General features: G+C 35.8%; 1 protein-coding gene across 1 annotated transcript; it reads right to left on the reverse strand.

Moving 5' to 3' along the window:
- Positions 1-661: 661 nt before the first annotated feature.
- LOC128521147 (uncharacterized) lies at positions 662-7,739 on the reverse strand. Its single transcript, XM_053495538.1, has 6 exons — positions 7,375-7,739; positions 6,710-7,030; positions 6,491-6,568; positions 6,257-6,307; positions 964-1,145; positions 662-682 (listed from the first exon to the last, which is right to left on the reverse strand). The coding sequence occupies exons 1-6, from the start codon at positions 7,403-7,405 to the stop codon at positions 662-664; spliced, it is 684 nt and encodes a 227-aa protein (XP_053351513.1). The 5' UTR covers positions 7,406-7,739.
- Positions 7,740-18,693: the final 10,954 nt, after the last annotated feature.

An 18,693-nucleotide genomic window follows, 5' to 3' on the forward strand; every position in this document is an offset into this window, starting at 1 on the left:
AATGCATTAGCTAAGCATGCTCTGTTTGTCCTAAAATGTATTGATCTACAGTACAACAAACATATATATATACAGTATATGGTACTAAAATAAATCATCAACAATTAGTAAAGCATCTTTATTAACTTATTATATATGCAAATGACAGTAACACTGTGTGCTTTGTAAAGTATTAATTTTTTTTTTTTTATTATTTAAAGGGTAACTCTGGTTAATCACAGTACATAATTAAGGACTTGTATCCAATGTATGTGTGCTGCCCATTAAAGCTGATGTCTTGAGACATTTTTTTTAAACTGATGGAGCTGTCTAAAGCATGCCTGATAAAAAAAAAATCTGATGTTACACACACATTTTTTATCATTGACTCAAATAATTTGACCCACTTTGATTTAAGCCACAAGGAAGATGTCACAGACAATCTCTTGAGAATCTCCGAGTAGTAATGAAAATGGTTCATTCCAAAATGAATAAAGCTTCTTCCTTATAGCCCAACTTAAATAATCACCAATTAGGTGCACGCTATTTAGAAAAAAGGTAGTTCACAGTTTTCCAAGTAAAAGAAATGTGTTGTATTTCCAACTGAAATATAGAACTAAATCTTTTTGGTTTTGGTTATGAAAGCTTCTCAGATGCAAACTTTTAAAATCTTTTAAGCATGTTATTCCATATAGTTCTGCAACTAAAGAGTTAAAAGCCATATTAGATATTAATATAATATTAATACATTATAATAAATATGTATTAAAAATTCGAGGTTATTTATGTAGTATGAAGTTTGGAAGAAGCTGTGAGTTTTCATTGTGAGTTGTTGAACAGCCTTAGTGAGTTTATTCTCACTGTGCTGCCTGATACCCAGCAGGAACAATAATAAGTTGCTGAATGCTCCTTCTTTAAAGTAGGGATCAACAAAACTAACTGATTTCCCATCTTATCAAAATGCAGGGCCTCAAAATCAGTTACCTCGTGCCTTTGAGGGACATCAATGTTTACATATTGGACTCTCTTGAAAGGTTCACCATCTTTCTTCTGATACCAGTGAATGTAATGCTTACACTTTGAAGGGAAAATACAGTTTATTTTGGCAAGCTTATTGATGGCTCTAGTCATTACTAGCTCCTGATGCAGCTCCACATCACTGTGCACTGTGAATAAGGAAACAAAATGTTATTTGATCTCAGTAAACATAAAAAAATATGTACGTACAAAAATAACAAGTGTAAATAAAAGCCATTATAAGATATGTCAGTAAACCTTCATAAGGGAGGTTCATATACTGTAAATTAGGACTTGACATTTACCTGCATGGATTAGAAAAATAATTAACAAACACAACTGCAGTGAGAGCTTCATGGTAAGTGTGATGGGTAAGAAGTGTCTTGCAACTAAACTAGCAGATACTGTTTGCTCCTCCTTCTCTTTATCTGTTCTATGTCAAACTTTGAAAATAATAACAGCAGCAGTATTCATTTAGTTATTTAGCACCAGGGGTGTTATGGGGGATGTAGGGGGAAGAACTGACTATCCAGGGCCTGAGGGCCCTTGTAAGCCTGGAATGAAGTGGAAGGTACGGATCAAGAAAGGAAGGGGACAGAATAAAACCGCTTATGTATAGGACCCAAAGTAATGGACACTGTTTATCAGTAGAAAAGACTAGTTGTGGACATCACAGGATAACATGCTGTTACCACTTAAAAAATTTGTGCTTTGATGTTGTCCTGAGGATTGTGGAAACTTGTAGGTGCCTTACCGTTATTTTCTTGTCTTCTTTATACTCTGTCTGTGCATGGTAAACTATATTTGTTGTGTGACGCGTATAGCTACGCCCACCTCATAGGAAAAAGTGCAAAATTGGAAGGAAAAAAAAGCACTAGATCTGACACAAAACTGCTCATAACTCTATTTATACCCCCCAAATTTTTTTTTTATGTTTTATTTATGGCACAGGTTTACCTTTAGGCAAATACTTAAGTACTGCCAAAGTTTCATTAAATTCTGTCGTTCTGGACAGACATACACTTTAGCATAAAACAAGAAGTAACTGCTTAATCCTGCAGTATTTAGACAATCATATTTTTTGTGCAGATGGACTAGAAATAGTACTTTTTATTAAATAGGCTATTTATCATTGTTTTATTACTAATGCTGATTCAACATTATTAGTGGTGCTTGCAAAGCATCACTATTGTTATCTTGCAAAATTCTTCCGTACAAAAGTTTGGCGCGTAACTAGTCCCGCACCGTTTGTCATAGACCCATGAGTGAGGTGTCAAATCGTGCGGCTTATACGGGAATGGGGTGCTATGACTTTTATAAGGGGTGGGCCAAAAAATCTTAAATATAAATCTTATATCAAAATATTAACCGGCCAAAAAATCCCATAGACTTAACATTGAGGCCAACTTTGACGGATTGTAGCGCAGAGAGTGAAATTTGTAGAGACGTCAGATTTACCACATTTGAAAAGGATTGCAGCCTGTGTCAGATGATACCCCGCACAGGGGAATAAGTTCGACCCCCGGGGCAAGAGAGGTCCCCAAAGTTGCCCCATAGAATTTGAATGGGGATTTTGGCGACTTTGCCCATTGACTTATAATGGGAATTTAAAAAAATTACTAGTGCCGCACCGTTCGTCGTAGAACGGCAATTAACCACCCACAGACTTAACACTGACAACAACTTTGACTGAGTCCCGCACCGTTCGTCGTAGACCCACGAATGAGGTGTCAAACCGTGCGGCTTATTCGGGAGTAGGGTGCTCTGACTGTTTGAAGGGGTGACTTAACATTGAGACCAACTTTGACCGATTCCCATGAGTGAGGTGTCAAACCGTGCGGCCCATCTTCGGGAACGGGGTGCTGTGACTTTTCTAAGGGGTGGGTGGTTAATTGCCCCCCCAGGGGGCAATTAACCACCCACAGACTTAACATTAATTTAACTGTGGAACCGACTGTCGTAGAGACACTCTTTTGCATGTATCATCATGCTCATAAGCCACGCCCCCTAGCACCTTCATTAGCATGCTGTTAGCATGATGCTAACGCGATTAGCATTTTGCTAGCATGATGCTAACAAAATTAGCATCTTGCTAGCGTTATGCTAATTTCATCAGCACATCGCTAGCATGATGCTAACGCTATTAGCATGTCGCTAGCATTGTGCTAACTTTTCGCTAATAACATGTATAGAATGTTCCTAGCATCATGCTAGTGTAATTAGCACGATGTTTAGCTGATTAGCATGGTGCTAGCTTGATGCTAGGTATATTAGCATGTTGCTATCAAGATCCCATTGTCGTAGAGATATGGAGGGCCAGAGTTTCGCCACGGCAAGCACCACTCACATTTTCTTCAGGAAATGTACCTCTCTAGTTGATTCTACCATATTATCACTAGCTCTAACTGGACGTAACGGCTAAAAATCCAACCTCTGTCCTGAGGTTGTAGTGGAATATGCCTTCACTGGAATATGGCAAAATCTCGGTCATATGAACATTTATTGCAATTATCTACAAAACGTTTAATTGGCTCACTTTCAAATGTAGTGGCATATCAAATTTATTGTGTGTAAAACAAAAGATCTTGGCCTAAAGTTAGCTAGGCTACTCTGTTCGAGCAGTTAGCATATTACCTTAGACTAAATAGCCTAAGGACTAAGTAGCCTAAGTTAGATGAGGAACTGTAACATCAAGCTGACAAGAACATGTTTTGTAGAACATGGATGGTCATACATCTGCATTTTGCCACCTCACCTTGCAGGTCTTTTTCCTTTTTTTGCTCTTTTTGTTTTTGCACCACCTGAGATTTTCTTTCACATAACATAGGCCACTTACAAGACATTTATACTTGTGTTGGACACAAGTACATGTTATACTTGTTTTTGCTTTTATTTTTAATAGAAAATATTATATTGTAAAATATAAGTGAACTCATTGTAAAATGTACCATATCATTGCTGGTCCATGGAATATTTTATTAGCTAAACACGTAACAAATCAATCACTAATGACTTTGATTATTTTCATAAAATTTCTTGTAAATGTACTTGAAAAAAATATTAAAACAATAATACAAAACAACAATATATGTTAAAAAAACCTAATACAAAATGTTTCCTAAATAGTATAGATAATCTAAAACAAACTCATAGTGATAGTCTATACGATTTTGTGTACATGTATAATTAATTTTCATACATTTTGAATTCTGTAAAGCTGCTTTGTGACAATGATTACTGTTGAAAGCACTATACAACAAATTTTTTTATATAAATTTAAATTGAATTGAGTATAGATACACAAAATAGATACAATAGATTTAATAGTATCTGTATATAAAACATGCATGTTTAAAATACAATTTAAGTAATTATAAACTTTAACATAAAAAACAAGGTAAAATAAAAAGGTACAAAAAAGTTATCTCAAGTAAATCCTCTCATTAAAAACAAAGATAGATAGATAGATAGATAGATAGAGTATTTATGTTAATGACATTGATGTGTTGAGTTATTCTGTTTGGCTGATGGACTGATTAAAGAGCTTTGCCTCTAATTAGATTCATGTTAGCAGGATTTCTCTTGCATAGTAAGACAAAAACAGTGCAGAAGTACAGTAAATTTTTTACCAACAGTACTATATACAGTGGTGTGAAAAACTATTTGCCCCCTTCCTGATTTCTTATTCTTTTGCATGTTTGTCACACTTAAATGTTTCTGATCATCAAACACATTTAACTATTAGTCAAAGATAACACAAGTAAACACAAAATGCAGTTTTTAAATGATGGTTTTTATTATTTAGGGAGAAAAAAAATCCAAACTTACATGGCCCTGTGTGAAAAAGTAATTGCCCCCTGAACCTAATAACTGATTGGGCCACCCTTAGCAGCAATAACTGCAATCAAGTGTTTGCGATAACTTGCAACGAGTCTTTTACAGAGCTCTGGAGGAATTTTGGCCCACTTATCTTTGCAGAATTGTTGTAATTCAGCTTTATTTGAGAGTTTTCTAGCATGAACCGCCTTTTTAAGGTCATGCCACAACATCTCAATAGGATTCAGGTCAGGACTTTGACTAGGCCACTCCAAAGTCTTCATTTTGTTTTTCTTCAGCCATTCAGAGGTGGATTTGCTGGTGTGTTTTGGGTCATTGTCCTGCTGCAGCACCCAAGATCGCTTCAGCTTGAGTTGACGAACAGACGGCCGGACATTCTCCTTCAGGATTTTTTGGTAGACAGTAGAATTCATGGTTCCATCTATCACAGCAAGCCATCCAGGTCCTGAAGCAGCAAAACAACCCCAGACCATCACACTACCACCCCCATATTTTACTGTTGGTATGGTGTTCTTTTTCTGAAATGCTGTGTTACTTTTACGCCAGATGTAACGGGACACGCACCTTCCAAAAAGTTAAACTTTTGTCTCGTCGGTCCACAAGGTATTTTCCCAAAAGTCTTGGCAATCATTGAGATGTTTTTTAGCAAAATTGAGACGAGCCTTGATGTTCTTTTTGCTTAAGTGGTTTGCGCCTTGGAAATCTGCCATGCAGGCCGTTTTTGCCCAGTCTCTTTCTTTTGGTGGAGTCGTGAACACTGACCTTAATTAAGGCAAGTGAGGCCTGCAGTTCTTTAGATGTTGTCCTGGGGTCTTTTGTGGCCTCTCGGATGAGTTGTCTCTGCGCTCTTGGGGTAATTTTGGTCGGCTGGCCACTCCTGGGAAGGTTCACCACTGTTCCATGTTTTTGCCATTTGTGGATGATGGCTCTCACTGTGGTTCGCTGGAGTCCCAAGGCTTTGGAAATGGCTTTATAACCTTTACCAGACTGATAGATCTCAATTACTTTTGTTCTCATTTTTTTCTGAATTTCTTTGGATCTTGGCATGATGTCTAGCTTTTGAGGTGCTTTTGGTCTACTTCTCTGTGTCAGGTAGCTCCTATTTAAGTGATTTTTTGATTGAAACAGGTGTGGCAGTAATCAGGCCTGGGGGTGACTACAGAAATTGAACTTTTAACTGTGATAAACCACAGTTAAGTTATTTTTTAACAAGGGGGGGCAATTACTTTTCCACACAGGGCCATGTAGATTTGGAGTTTTTTTTCTCCCTTAATAACATAATCTTCATTTAAAAACTGCATTTTGTGTTCAATTATGTTATCTTTGACTAATAGTTAACGGTTTTTGATGAGCAGAAACATTTAAGTGTGACAAACATGCAAAAGAATAAGAAATCAGGAAGGGGGCAAATAGTTTTTCACACCACTGTACGTCATGCTGAACAAATACAAACTGGGACTGGGATTAAACAAACCTGCAGAAAAGAGAAAAAAAATTAGAAATCTGTTATTAAAACATTTTTTTTAATTGTTATTGCATTAAATTTTATATTCAGTTATCATGACCATTGTAAATATAGTTGGCTAGTAAAATATGAAAACATTATTTCATGTAAAAATGCACTTAAATGATATTTGGCTGATCTTAATTGCTTTACCAGAATCCATAAATTCTTCTTCCTCCATTTCTTCTGCTTTTGGAGGTGGGCAGGAAATAAATAAGCCCGGTTTTGATTCTGTAAGTAATTAAGTGTGTAAGTTTTGTATATGTATAAAATAACATTAAGTATTAAGCATATAACCACTAATATTTGTTAATCGTTATTATTGTCTAGATTCAGAGTGGAACATATTCCGAAGACATTAAAGATTAATACCTTTTGAAATGACTAATTCCTGCTCTTTAGCATTGTTGGTGTGTTGAACAGAGCAGATGAATTTATTGTTCATGGCTTTTTGCTGGTCGACAATGAGCATGCTGGTTATTCGGACTTCCGGTTCCTTGTCTCTCTGCTCCAGACGCTCTTCTGTGTTCAGGTCCATAGTTCTCCCATCTTGATTTATTGTTTTCCATTTAAATCGCACCAGATCTGGAAACATTCCTTTTGCTTGGCACAGCAGTACTGCCTTTCCATTTGATTTCCTTGACACTAGGTACACTGACACTTGTGGCTCTTTGACTTGGTCCTTTCCAGGGTCTGTATTTTAATAAGAGAAGAACTATTTTTTATATGTACACTGAAAAAAATGACTTTTTGGTGTGGTAAAATATATTAAATTAACCATCATAATTTTTACATTGTAAAAATACATTTCAAGGAGAACTAGAATTTTCTAAGTAAAAGTTTAAATATCTACACATTTAATTAATGTAATAAATTAACTGAGTGGAAATAGTTAAACATTATTATGTATTTACTTGTAACATTTACATGCTTTATAGTGACTGCACATAAACCTAATAATATTAAGTAAATTTGACTTTTTAAGTTTAGTTTAAATTTCAAATTAAACCGCGCATGCGTGTTTGGAGACGCTGTACCCGCGCTGTGGATCAGTCGGTTGGGAATCATCACGGAGACGGAGGTACAGCACGGCGTGGCTGGAGCTGGAGTTTGGCGTGTTCGAGGTAAGTTTACCTTCCTGTTTTGGATGTGATTCTCGTTTTCCTGACTCCCAATTAATGTTCATCTTAATCTCAGGACGTACAATTAGCAATATTTCAGTTTTTAATAGTGTGGAGATTCACAAAGCACCGTTTTTCGTGTAAAATCCTGAACCTACGGAGCCCCCAGGGGTCCTGTGGTAAAAATAAATAAAATAATAACGAACCGAGCGCGTGGTTTAATAGAACGAGATGCGTGTTTCTTACCCCCACCCCTCGTGTTTAGAGAAAGGCTCGCCAATGAGATGACATTTCTGAACAAACTGAGTCAGGTGTGTTAAAGCATTAAATGGTAAAAGAGCACTAGCAATAAACGTTTTTTTTCTGAATCCGAATTTTATTAATAAGTTACAAGTTAAATTTCAACTGTAAAGAACCTGTACATATGTTCATACAGTATTGACAGAAGCTCTAATTTGTCCAAATCGCATTGCAGACAAGAAAAAGAAGTAGAGTCATCCTGTGACCTTGCATGCTTCATCTTTCCACACATGATTCTTGCTTCTCACTTTTTCCTTAATCCCTCACTGTTCTATCTTGTATTTTTCTAACAATGTCAGAAACGTTGTGTTAGTAGCACTGCTTGGCATGCTTGATGCCTTTCTCTTTTGTAATTTGCTTTGGATGAAGGCAAACTTACAAAAGATGAAGAAATGGCTAAATGTAGTTGTACTAATAAAAGATTATGTAATGATACAATGTAAATATTTTCACAGAAACAAAGCGATGAGACGTGAATCTGAAGAGGATCTCTGATGATTGCCTGGTAAAGCATTGTTTTCTTATTAATTATACAATTTAAAATGTTAAATTCACTACAAGATAAAGGTACATGAAGGGGTGGACATTTCCTGCTTAGTTATGACCATCCACAGTATATCTAGCTCAAACAGTAGAGCATGATGCTACCAATGCCAAGGTCATGGGTTTGATTCCCAGGAAAAGCAAGTACAGTAATTGTAAATTACAATTTATAAATAAAAACTTGTACCTTGAATATAGTGTTTGTTGCATTGAACAGAAGCATATACCAAATGCAAATGAATACATAAATCTGAGTAGTGATTGAAAGAATTTTCATGTTTAGACTAACCCTTTAAATACAAACTCAGCATTCATCATAGGATTTTCTGACACTGTAAAGGTGCAGAGTAATCTATGGAGTGTAGCCATCTCATGCCATGTTTTAGAATGTTTTACTGATGCAAGATTATTGCTAAAGCAATTTAACCCAAGTTTAACAATCTGAAGTATATGAAGTGATGGTCATTTTTTATTATCAATCAATTTTTATTATTATTTTTTCTCTGTGATAATGAAGTCATCACAGGTGATTGAAGCAATTCAGATTTTTTTTGTTTCTTAAAATAATATTTTTTTTTATTTACTTGTAAATTTTATGCAGGAGGACAGACGAAGTGATGCCAGTTTGCACATTCTTAAAATCCTTGTTGTCTGTGCTGTCAAAGGGGAGGAACCGGTTGGTATATCCATAATCCTTGAAGGAAAGGAAATTTTGCAAGAATGTGGCAATACTGCAAAGGCATGTGCACTGCTTATGGGAATAATTTATGCCATTAACCTTGCAGACCCCCGAGCACTGCGCTACACATTTGAGCTATTTCGGAACGTTTTTTTAGAACTTGGTGGGATTAAGCTATCACCAAAAGTGCAAGCTTTAAAGATAAAGTTATCATCTTAAAACATTTGATATGGCTTGACTACTTGTCTTTATATGTTCAGTGTTTACATGTTCAGCTTTAAATGTTTTAATGTGTTAAGGTTTCAATGGCATACTTTTAAGTGCACTAGTCCAGAGTGCTGATTTGAATGTTACAACTTCACTGCTACAGAGGGCTATTAAGTTTAAAAGTTTATTCTACAGTTTGTTTAACGTATTTTCTGCTGTTTTATTTCTAAACGAATGCCTTACTTTTTAAAATTAATTTATTTATTATAATTTTTCTACACAATTTTGTTTAAAACAAGTATTTCAGGCCCTGGTGCCGTGCAGTTGTTTTTATGGATGCAAAATTTATCTGAATGCACATTTATTAAAAAGACAACCTGTATCTAGACTGTGAATGTCAAAAATATTTGGTAATGTTGGTGAATAAACTGTTTAATTATATTTTAGTTGTGTGATTTATGAAAGATATAGATGAAATAATTACTTAAGTTTCTTTGCAAAACATATATTAGCAATGTGTACATTATTATAGGGAGTAATATAAATTAATAAAACCAAGTAAGGGAAAATCTCACAAAACAAAATGATAGTAAGATTTACTTAATAATTTCATAAAATCAAGATTCCTGCTGATACAACAATAAATTAACTTTACTTGATTATTTTAAATAAATCTAACTTATGCATTAAATATAATTATGTAACTTTTACTTAATTTCTTTGATTGTTAATTTAATTGTTAATTTAATTGTTAAGTAAATTTTACCTGACAATTACGGGTGAGTTTTACTTAATATTGGAGCAATAAAATTTTCTTAAAATCTATGTGTGCAAATTGTTACGAGGATTTTATTAAGTAAATCTTACAAGTTATTTTTTTCAGTGTATGTTAGTAATTTGGGTAATCATAATGGTAACAAACTGGGAATTATTTCTACTAAAAAGTAGAAAATGAGATGTTAAACAAAAAACTGAAAAAACACGCACACGCACACACACACACACAATGCACACACACACACTTGGACTACACGGGCCAGCCTTCACTCGCCATTTGCATCAGTGAGCCTTGGCCACCCATGACCCTGTTGCCAATTCAAAGGTTTTCCTTCTTTGGATCACTTTTGGTACGTCCTCATCACTACAGACCAGGAACATCCCACAAGAGTTGCAGTTTTAGAGTTGCTTCTAACCCTGTTGTCTAGCCATCACAATTTGGCCCTTCTTACAGTATTAACATTTTCAATATCTTATTACAGTGGTGTCTGGAAGTGGAGGGGGGTGGGTGATTGGGTTATATTATATTATATTATATTATAAAAAGCAACACATCATGCAGCATTTAAAGAAATTCAAGGATAAATGAGGAACAAATTATTTATATATTTCAGTCTGGAAAGGGTTACAAAGCCATTTCTAAGGATTTGGGACTCCAACATTCACACTTACCTGTTACATAAAGTTTTGTTCCTGAGCCAAAGATTTTCTTGGATCCCACAGTATATTTTTAATGTCAAAAAGGCTCTTTATCTAATTTTGTGTTATTGTAAATAGCTTTTAAATATAATTTTTTTATTATCAAAATACTTAGACCTTGAATAGAACAGAAGCAGGCAAACCAAACACAAATGAAGATATCTGAGCAAGTTTACTGTGATCCTACCACTAGTTGCTGAACAAGATATCTACCTCTTATAAAAAAAAAGACATACTACAACACTGTAAACCCTAATGCTCAAAGTGATTGAACAAATTGAGTACTGTTAACTTAAATAATTACAATTAGTTCAAGTTAATAGACCTTGATGAGTATTTAGAACTTTTTGCTATTTATGAGTTTGTAGAAAGGACACTTTTCAAGTAAGCTGAACAAATTTGATATTTGAAGTACTTAAGTAGCAGTAACTTTCCCCTTAAAGTTGCACCAACTTAAAATCTTTCAGACTTGCGATTTTGTGTCTGAGGTCATTCCGGGCAATAGGGCACTGCTTGCTCAGTGGTAGGTGTTTCGCCAGCCATGCGAAAGGTCTGGGTCTGATTCCCAACAAGCCCAGATAAAATGGGAGGGTTGTGTCACAAAGGGCATCTGGCTTAAAACCTGTGCAGACCGCATGGTTCACTGTGCCGACCCTTTGCCCGGAGCAGCCGAAAGACCAATAACAATTTATTTTATTTTCAACAAGTGAAAAAAAAAATACTATTATTACTATTGTTAGGCTACTAATAAATGCAAATAAAGAATGATTAATATGAATAAGTACAACAAACTCAAAAACTGATAGTTCTGTTTTCTTAAAATTTAAAACATCATAACTCAAAAATTTGATGTAACTGATTACCTTTAATTTTTTTGAGTTTTGCCAACTCATTCGGGTTTACAGTGAATATGTGCACAGTAGACATGCTCTGAACTATAGACGTCATTGCAACTTCTTTAATTTTGCCCTATTGTTAGCTCATTTGTTATCCAGTTGGAGCACATGACTGCAACTAAATCTAAAAATAAGAAGACCTTGTCTGTCACATGTACATAACACCACAGCAAAATTTTAAAACTGTACCTATACCAGGTCATAATAGATCTGGGGTCAGAGTGCAGGGAGATGAGGTTTGAACCCTTGACCAAGTAAAATAGGGACTGAAACTGATGTGTTATCACTGCTCTTAATTACTGCTATTAGCATTACGAATGGAAATTCAAATCTTCAAGCTATTGGCTCTCTAGTCAATAGATCACTGTGTCGTCACATTTATTACAACAGAAAGACAAAAAAACTGGATGTATATCTATTTTAAGGCCTAATCTTTAAATCATATTTAGAGCCTTTGGGTGTGGCCACATCTCATAAGAAATTTACATTTACATTTAGGCATTTGACAGACGCTCTTATCCAGAGCGACTTACAAAAAGTGCTTTAAAGTTTACATCATTGGATACATACTTACACTGGGTTAACTAGGAATTCCATGACTGTACTGATAATAAATAAATAAAATTAGAATAAGGGTATTGAATATTACTCAGACATTTATACATTAAATTCTCACTGTATGGTTTCAAAAACTATGTTTTCAAACTTAAACATTTTATTTTATCAAAAAGTGCCGAAAATAAAATGCAAAAACATTAAACACCCTAAAACCATTTCGAGTTTGATTAAAAATCACATTTACATATTAAATTACAGGCCCACAGAAATACACCCACATGTACATTTATGATCTAATTTGCTTTACAGATTTTGAATGAATTATATGATCACAGTGGGACAGTCTGACATTGACAGGAACAGGCTTGGTTTCTGTAATATTATCTGTGGTAAAAGTCCCTTAAAGTCACTTGACTCATCTCAGTGCACCCTTACATCAGTGGAGAAATGATCACTGATTCATTCAGGCCTTTCTGTTTTGTTGGCAAAATTTCTTGCTATTAATGTATTTTAAACATTTCTGTCATCTGTAGACATTTTAACAGCCAGTAACCGATTACAAACTTTATTGAGTTTGATATGCCTGCTAGTAGCTATAAAGACTCAACACAAAATGTGAGAAAAGCACACTTAGTTAACCAGGTTTAGACAGATTGATTTCATATGATGACAGTGTATGTTAAACTTGCTCTTTATGTTCAATTAAATGTTTAATGCACTAAGCAAAATGGTTCTTGGTACAAAATATAGCCAACTAATAAACATAAAAATCAATGTTTTATAGTCAATTGACTTTTATGATAAAGAAATGTTAGACTATCAAATGACTAATCATCTGATACCAGCTAGAATGTTATTGGAGTATGGTTAGAACGGACTTGTTGGTAGGTTGATAAGATTTATTGATTCCCGTCCTGGCTTGATTCCCGTCTCTGTGTGCATGAAGTTTGCATGTTCTCCCCGTGATTGGTAGGTTCCCGCCAGGTTCTCAAGTTTTGTACAACAGTCTAAAGACCTACTGGTTAGGCTAACTGGTGTTCCCAAATTGCCCATAGTGTGTGAGTGAGTGTATGTATGATAAAAATAATGTGGGCTTCATAGATAATTGGAAAACCTTTGAGGGTAAAGCTGGCCTGTTAGGGCGGGACGGTGTCCATCCCACTCGGGAAGGTGCTGCTCTCATTTTTTGTAATATAGCTCATAGTCTCAGAAGAGGCCTAGTTAATCGGGGACAATCCAAGGCCAGGGAGCAGACAGTCAGGCTAAACCAACCGTCTGCTAGATGCATAAAGTCGTCACTCTGGGTTCACTGGATTGAGACTGAGTCTGTTTCCCGAGTTAAGCAAAAATGTAGAAAGACCCAGAAAGTCTGTTTTAGTAATTTAATTAACATAGATACCACAAACTCGGATCATACTGAATGTGCAGCCGGCACCTTTGATCTGAAGCTAGGACTGTTAAATATTAGATCTCTCGCATCGAAAGCAGTTATAGTTAATGAAATGATCACGAATCAGGAATTTGATATACTCTGTTTAACACCTGGATTAAACAGGACGAGTATGTAGCTCTAAATGAAGCTAGTCCTCCTGGATACAGCTACAAACACCAACCTCGGTTAACTAGTAGAGAAGGAGGCGTTGCAGTTATTCACAATGATAATTTGACTATTATACGGACACAAATTTAATTCATTTGAAGTTCTCTATAGTAACATGACAAGTGTAGCTACAAATATTAAGTCAGCTCAGTCGATTCCACTAATTGTCATTTACAGACATCCAGGGCCGTACTCTGAATTTCTTAGTGAATTTGCAGATTTCCTCTCAAACCTAGTTGTTTCTGTAGACAAGGCGTTAATTGCTGGAGATTTTAATATTCATCTTGAGAATCATGAACTTTTTAATAATAAAATTTTAAATATCAGGCATAAAATTAAGGCTTTGAAACCGGACAATGCAATTGATGCAGATATTAAACTAACTATGTCAGATCGGAACCTAGAATACTTTACTTCCCTTGAAGAGAATGAACTAATTTCACAAATTTTTTTTGCAAATTTATCAACTTGTATATTAGATTCTACACCGACACATTTTATTAAACCGATTATTAAGAAACCTGACCTTGGCCCCTGTCAGCTGTCCAATTACAGGCCGATATCAAACCTCCCCTTTATCTCTAAGATAGGTATCAGTCAGGAAAGATCTCTAAGATTGGTATCAGTCAGGATTTAGGCCTCATCACAGCACAGAGACAGCACTGGTTAAAGTAGTAAATGACCTCCTATTGGCCTCTGATCAAGGTTGTGTAACTATGCTTGTATTACTCAACCTCAGTGCAGCTTTTGATACTATTGATCATAGTATTCTTCTTCACAGATTAGAAAATGTCTGAGATCCTATTTGCCCCATCGTTATCAGTATGTAGACTTAAATGGTGATTATTCTGCATGTTCTCTAGTAGAGTTTGGTGTTCCACAAGTTTCAAGTTTAGGCCCACTGCTTTTTTCCCTTTACATGCTTCCTCTGGGCAACATCATTTGTAAGCATGGTAATAGTTTTCACTGTTATGCTGACGACATACAGTTATATGTCTCAGCAAAACCTGATGAGATGAACCAGCTTACTAAAGTTGAGCAATGTGTGCAGGACATAAGACATTGGATGCTAATTAACTTCCTTCTGCTTAATCCAGATAAGACAAAAGTTCTAGTCATAGGACTGCATAAGCTAGGAGTAAGATTCACTCTAAGTCACTCTGTAACTTTAGATGGCCTCTCTGTTCCATCAAGTGCAACAGTAAAAGACCTTGGTGTGATTATTGATTCCAGCCTTTCATTTAAAGCTCATTTACATAATATTACCAGGATAGAATTCTTTCCCCCAAAAAATATTGCCAAGATATAAAAAATATATTGTCGCTAAATGATGCAGAAAAACTAGTTCATGCTTTTATCACCTCTAGGTTGGACTATTGTAATGCCCTACTGTCTGGTTGTTCAACTAGATGCATAAATAAGCTTCAGCTAGTCCAGAATGCAGCAGCGAGAGTCCTCACTAGAACCAGAAGATACGAGCACATCACACCTATCTTATCTTCACTTCATTGGCTCCCTGTGAAATTTCGCATTGATTTTAAAATACTACTTTTGACATATAAAGCATTAAATGGTCTCACACCACAGTATCAGGGGAACTGCTAGTGTCTTACGATCCGCCACGCCTACTTCAATCAAAGGATGCAGGCTGCTTATAAGTACTGCGTATTATAAAAACTACAGCTGGGGGCAGAGCATTTTCTTACAAAGCCCCAAAATTATGGAATAGTCTTCCAAATAGTGTTCGGGACTCAGACACAGTCTCAGTGTTTAAGTCCAGGCTAAAAACCTATTTATTTAATCAAGCATTCTTATAAATAGATTTGCCTTAGGTAAAGGAGCAGATCTGGGGGACTCATGGACGTAGAGTATTATGGTGAACTGGTATGTTTAGATGCTGTCTTCCCCACTCTTATTGATCACTCAGGTTTGTTGACGGTGAGGTGATTGGTTGCTTTACATCTCAGGGAGCCCTCATGTCTGTGTTCCTTCTGGCTCTCCCTTTTAGTTATGCTGTCATAGTCCTGCTGGAGTCTCTGCTTGCACTCTACAGTTAATATACATTTACATTATACATTATATGACTGTGACCAAACCTAACTGTTATCTCTCCTCTTCTGCTCTCTCTCCTGCTCTCTCTCTTCCCTCTCTTCCACTCTCTCTCCTTCCCTCTCTCTGTCGAGCTACACATGTCGTTCCCGAGCTGCCAGTGATCCAGACTTCCTCTGCCCTCCGGACCTGTCTGACCCATCCTGGTGCCCCGCTTCTGGTTGGAGATCTCGTCACATGGATGCCCCGTGTGTGTCTCTTTGGGATGCGTCTCGTGTCTGGGGATGGTCTCACTTTACCATAAGGCGGTTCTGGCCTCGGCTCGTGTTGACAGTTGTTTCTCTGAGGACATGTTTTGGTTGCGGTTGCTCGATAGTTCAAGATTGCAATTGCAATAACTACCTGGACTCCATGTTTACATCAATTAACATCAACTGTTATAGCTGAACCTGCCACCTAACACACTGTATAAATGCAGATCAATTCCTGCTTTCTGTTTCACCCACATGAGGATGGGTTCCCTGTTGAGTCTGGTTCCTCTCAAGGTTTCTTCCCACTACCATCTCAGGGAGTTTTTCCTTGCCACTGTCGCCCTCGGCTTGCTCACCAGGGACTATCTGACCATTTTGATTCATACACATTCAAATTCCATACAAACTTAAAAAATTCTTTAGATTGTGTAAAGCTGCTTTGGGACAATGCCAATTGTAAAAGCGCTATACAAATAAAATTGAATTGAATTGAATTGAATGTGTGTGTGTATGTCTGTGTGCCCTGCGATGGATTGGCACCCCGCCTAATGCCCTAAGCCTCCTGGAATAGGCTTCAGGCCCTATACAGGATACAGAATATATACAGAATAAAGCGGTATAGACGATAAGTGAGTAAGTGAGTGAGTGAGTATTATTATTATTATTATTATTATTATTTATTATTTATTAATAAAAATAATAATAACATATAATAGATGTGTTTAGAATGAGAAACTACACAAATATTTACACGCACAATATTTTTTTACAATTTATATATAGTTTTTAGTTGTCTTTACATTGGTTAAAACTGAACCTAGGTTGTCAAACATGTTTACAGAATAATTGTGAATGATACACTATTAAGTTATTTGTAACTATTAAGTTTACTATTGTATTCAATGCCCCCTGATGCAGTGACATTTATGGCATGGCAAAACTTTACCAAAGCATAATTACACATGTACGTTAAATTTAAACTTTATATTTTTAAAAATAAAATCTCCTGTAAAAGCTAGTGAGTTATCAGCTCTGCAAGCTGTGGTAAAACCTGCTACATGCGGTTAATTTCCAGTAAACACACACAGCTGCTCTTCATGCAAAACCCACCACACTTTCCATGCACAGCAGTTTCCATTCTAATCAATGTGTTAAATGTAGTCTATTAAATATAATACCAATGCACTAGCTAAGCATGCTCTGTTTGTCTTAAAATGTACTGATGTACAGTACAACTTGTATGCAATGCACAGTATGTGTGCTGCCCATTAAAGCTGATGTCTTGAGACATTTTTTTTAAACTGATGGAGCTGTCTAAAGCATGCCTGATTAAAACACACATTTTTACCATTGACTCAAATAATTTGACCCACTTTGATTTAAGCCACAAGAAAGATGTCACAGACAATCTCTTGAGAATCTCTGAGTAGTCATGAAAATGGTTTATTCCAAAATGAATAAAGCTTCTTTCTTATAGTCCAACTTAAATAATCACCAATTAGGTGCACGCTATTTAGAAAAAGGTAGTTCACAGTTTTCCAAGTAAAAGAAATGTGTTGAATTTCCAACTGAAATATAGAACTAAATCTTTTTGGTTTTGGTTATGAAAGCTTCTCAGATGCAAACTTTTAAAATCTTTTAAGCATGTTATTCCATATAGTTCTGCAACTAAACAGTTAAAAGCCATATTAGATATTAATATAATATTAATACATTATATTAAATATGTATTAAAAATTCGAGGTTATTTATGTAGTATGAAGTTTGGAAGAAGCTGTGAGTTTTTATTGTGAGTTGTTGAACAGCTCTCGTGAGTTTATTCTCACTGTGCTGCCTGATACCCAGCAGGAACAATAATAAGTTGCTGAATGCTCCATCTTTAAAGTAGGGATCAACAAAACTAACTGATTTCCCATCTTATCAAAATGCAGGGCCTCAAAATCAGTTACCTCGTGCCTTTGAGGGACATCAATGTCTACATATTGGACTCTCTTGAAAGGTTCACCATCTTTCTTCTGATACCAGTGAATGTAATGCTTACACTCTGAAGGGAAAATACAGTTTATTTTGGCAAGCTTATTGATGGCTCTAGTCATTACTAGCTCCTGATGCAGCTCCACATCACTGTGCACTGTGAATAAGGAAATAAAATGTTATTTGATCTCAGTAAACATAAAAAAATATGTACATACAAAAATAACAAGTGTAAAGAAAAGCCATTATAAGATACGTCAGTAAACCTTCATAAGGGAGGTTCATATAAATTAGGACTTGACATGTACCTGCATGGATTAGAAAAATAATTAACAAACACAACTGCAGTGAGAGCTTCATGGTAAGTGTGATGGGTAAGAAGTGTCTTGCAACTAAACTAGCAGATACTGTTTGCTCCTCCTTCTCTTTATCTGTTCTATGTCAAACTTTGAAAATAATAAGTTAGATGAGGAACTGTAACATCAAGCTGACAAGAACATGTTTTGTAGAACATGGATGGTCATACATCTGCATTTTGCCACCTCACCTTGCAGGTCTTTTTCCTTTTTTTTGCTCTTTTTGTTTTTGCACCACCTGAGGTTTTCTTTCACATAACCTAGGCCACCTACAAGACATTTATACTTGTGTTGGACACAAGTACATGTTATACTTGTTTTTGCTTTTATTTTTAATAAAAAATAT

The sequence above is a fragment of the Clarias gariepinus genome, chromosome 1, assembly GCF_024256425.1.
Source record: "Clarias gariepinus isolate MV-2021 ecotype Netherlands chromosome 1, CGAR_prim_01v2, whole genome shotgun sequence".
NCBI classification, from domain to species: Eukaryota; Metazoa; Chordata; class Actinopteri; order Siluriformes; family Clariidae; genus Clarias; species Clarias gariepinus.

Excerpts from the sequence above, each read along its gene's own strand:
- LOC128521147 (XM_053495538.1), bottom strand. The coding sequence starts at position 7,405 with ATGATTCCCAACCGACTGATCCACAGCGCGG. Across the intron at positions 6,569-6,709 it reads GGAATTAGTCATTTCAAAAG|AATCAAAACCGGGCTTATTT; the intron begins GTATTAATCTTT and ends AATTACTTACAG. Across the intron at positions 1,146-6,256 it reads GTTCAGCATGACGTACAGTG|TGCACAGTGATGTGGAGCTG; the intron begins GTGTGAAAAACT and ends CCTTATTCACAG.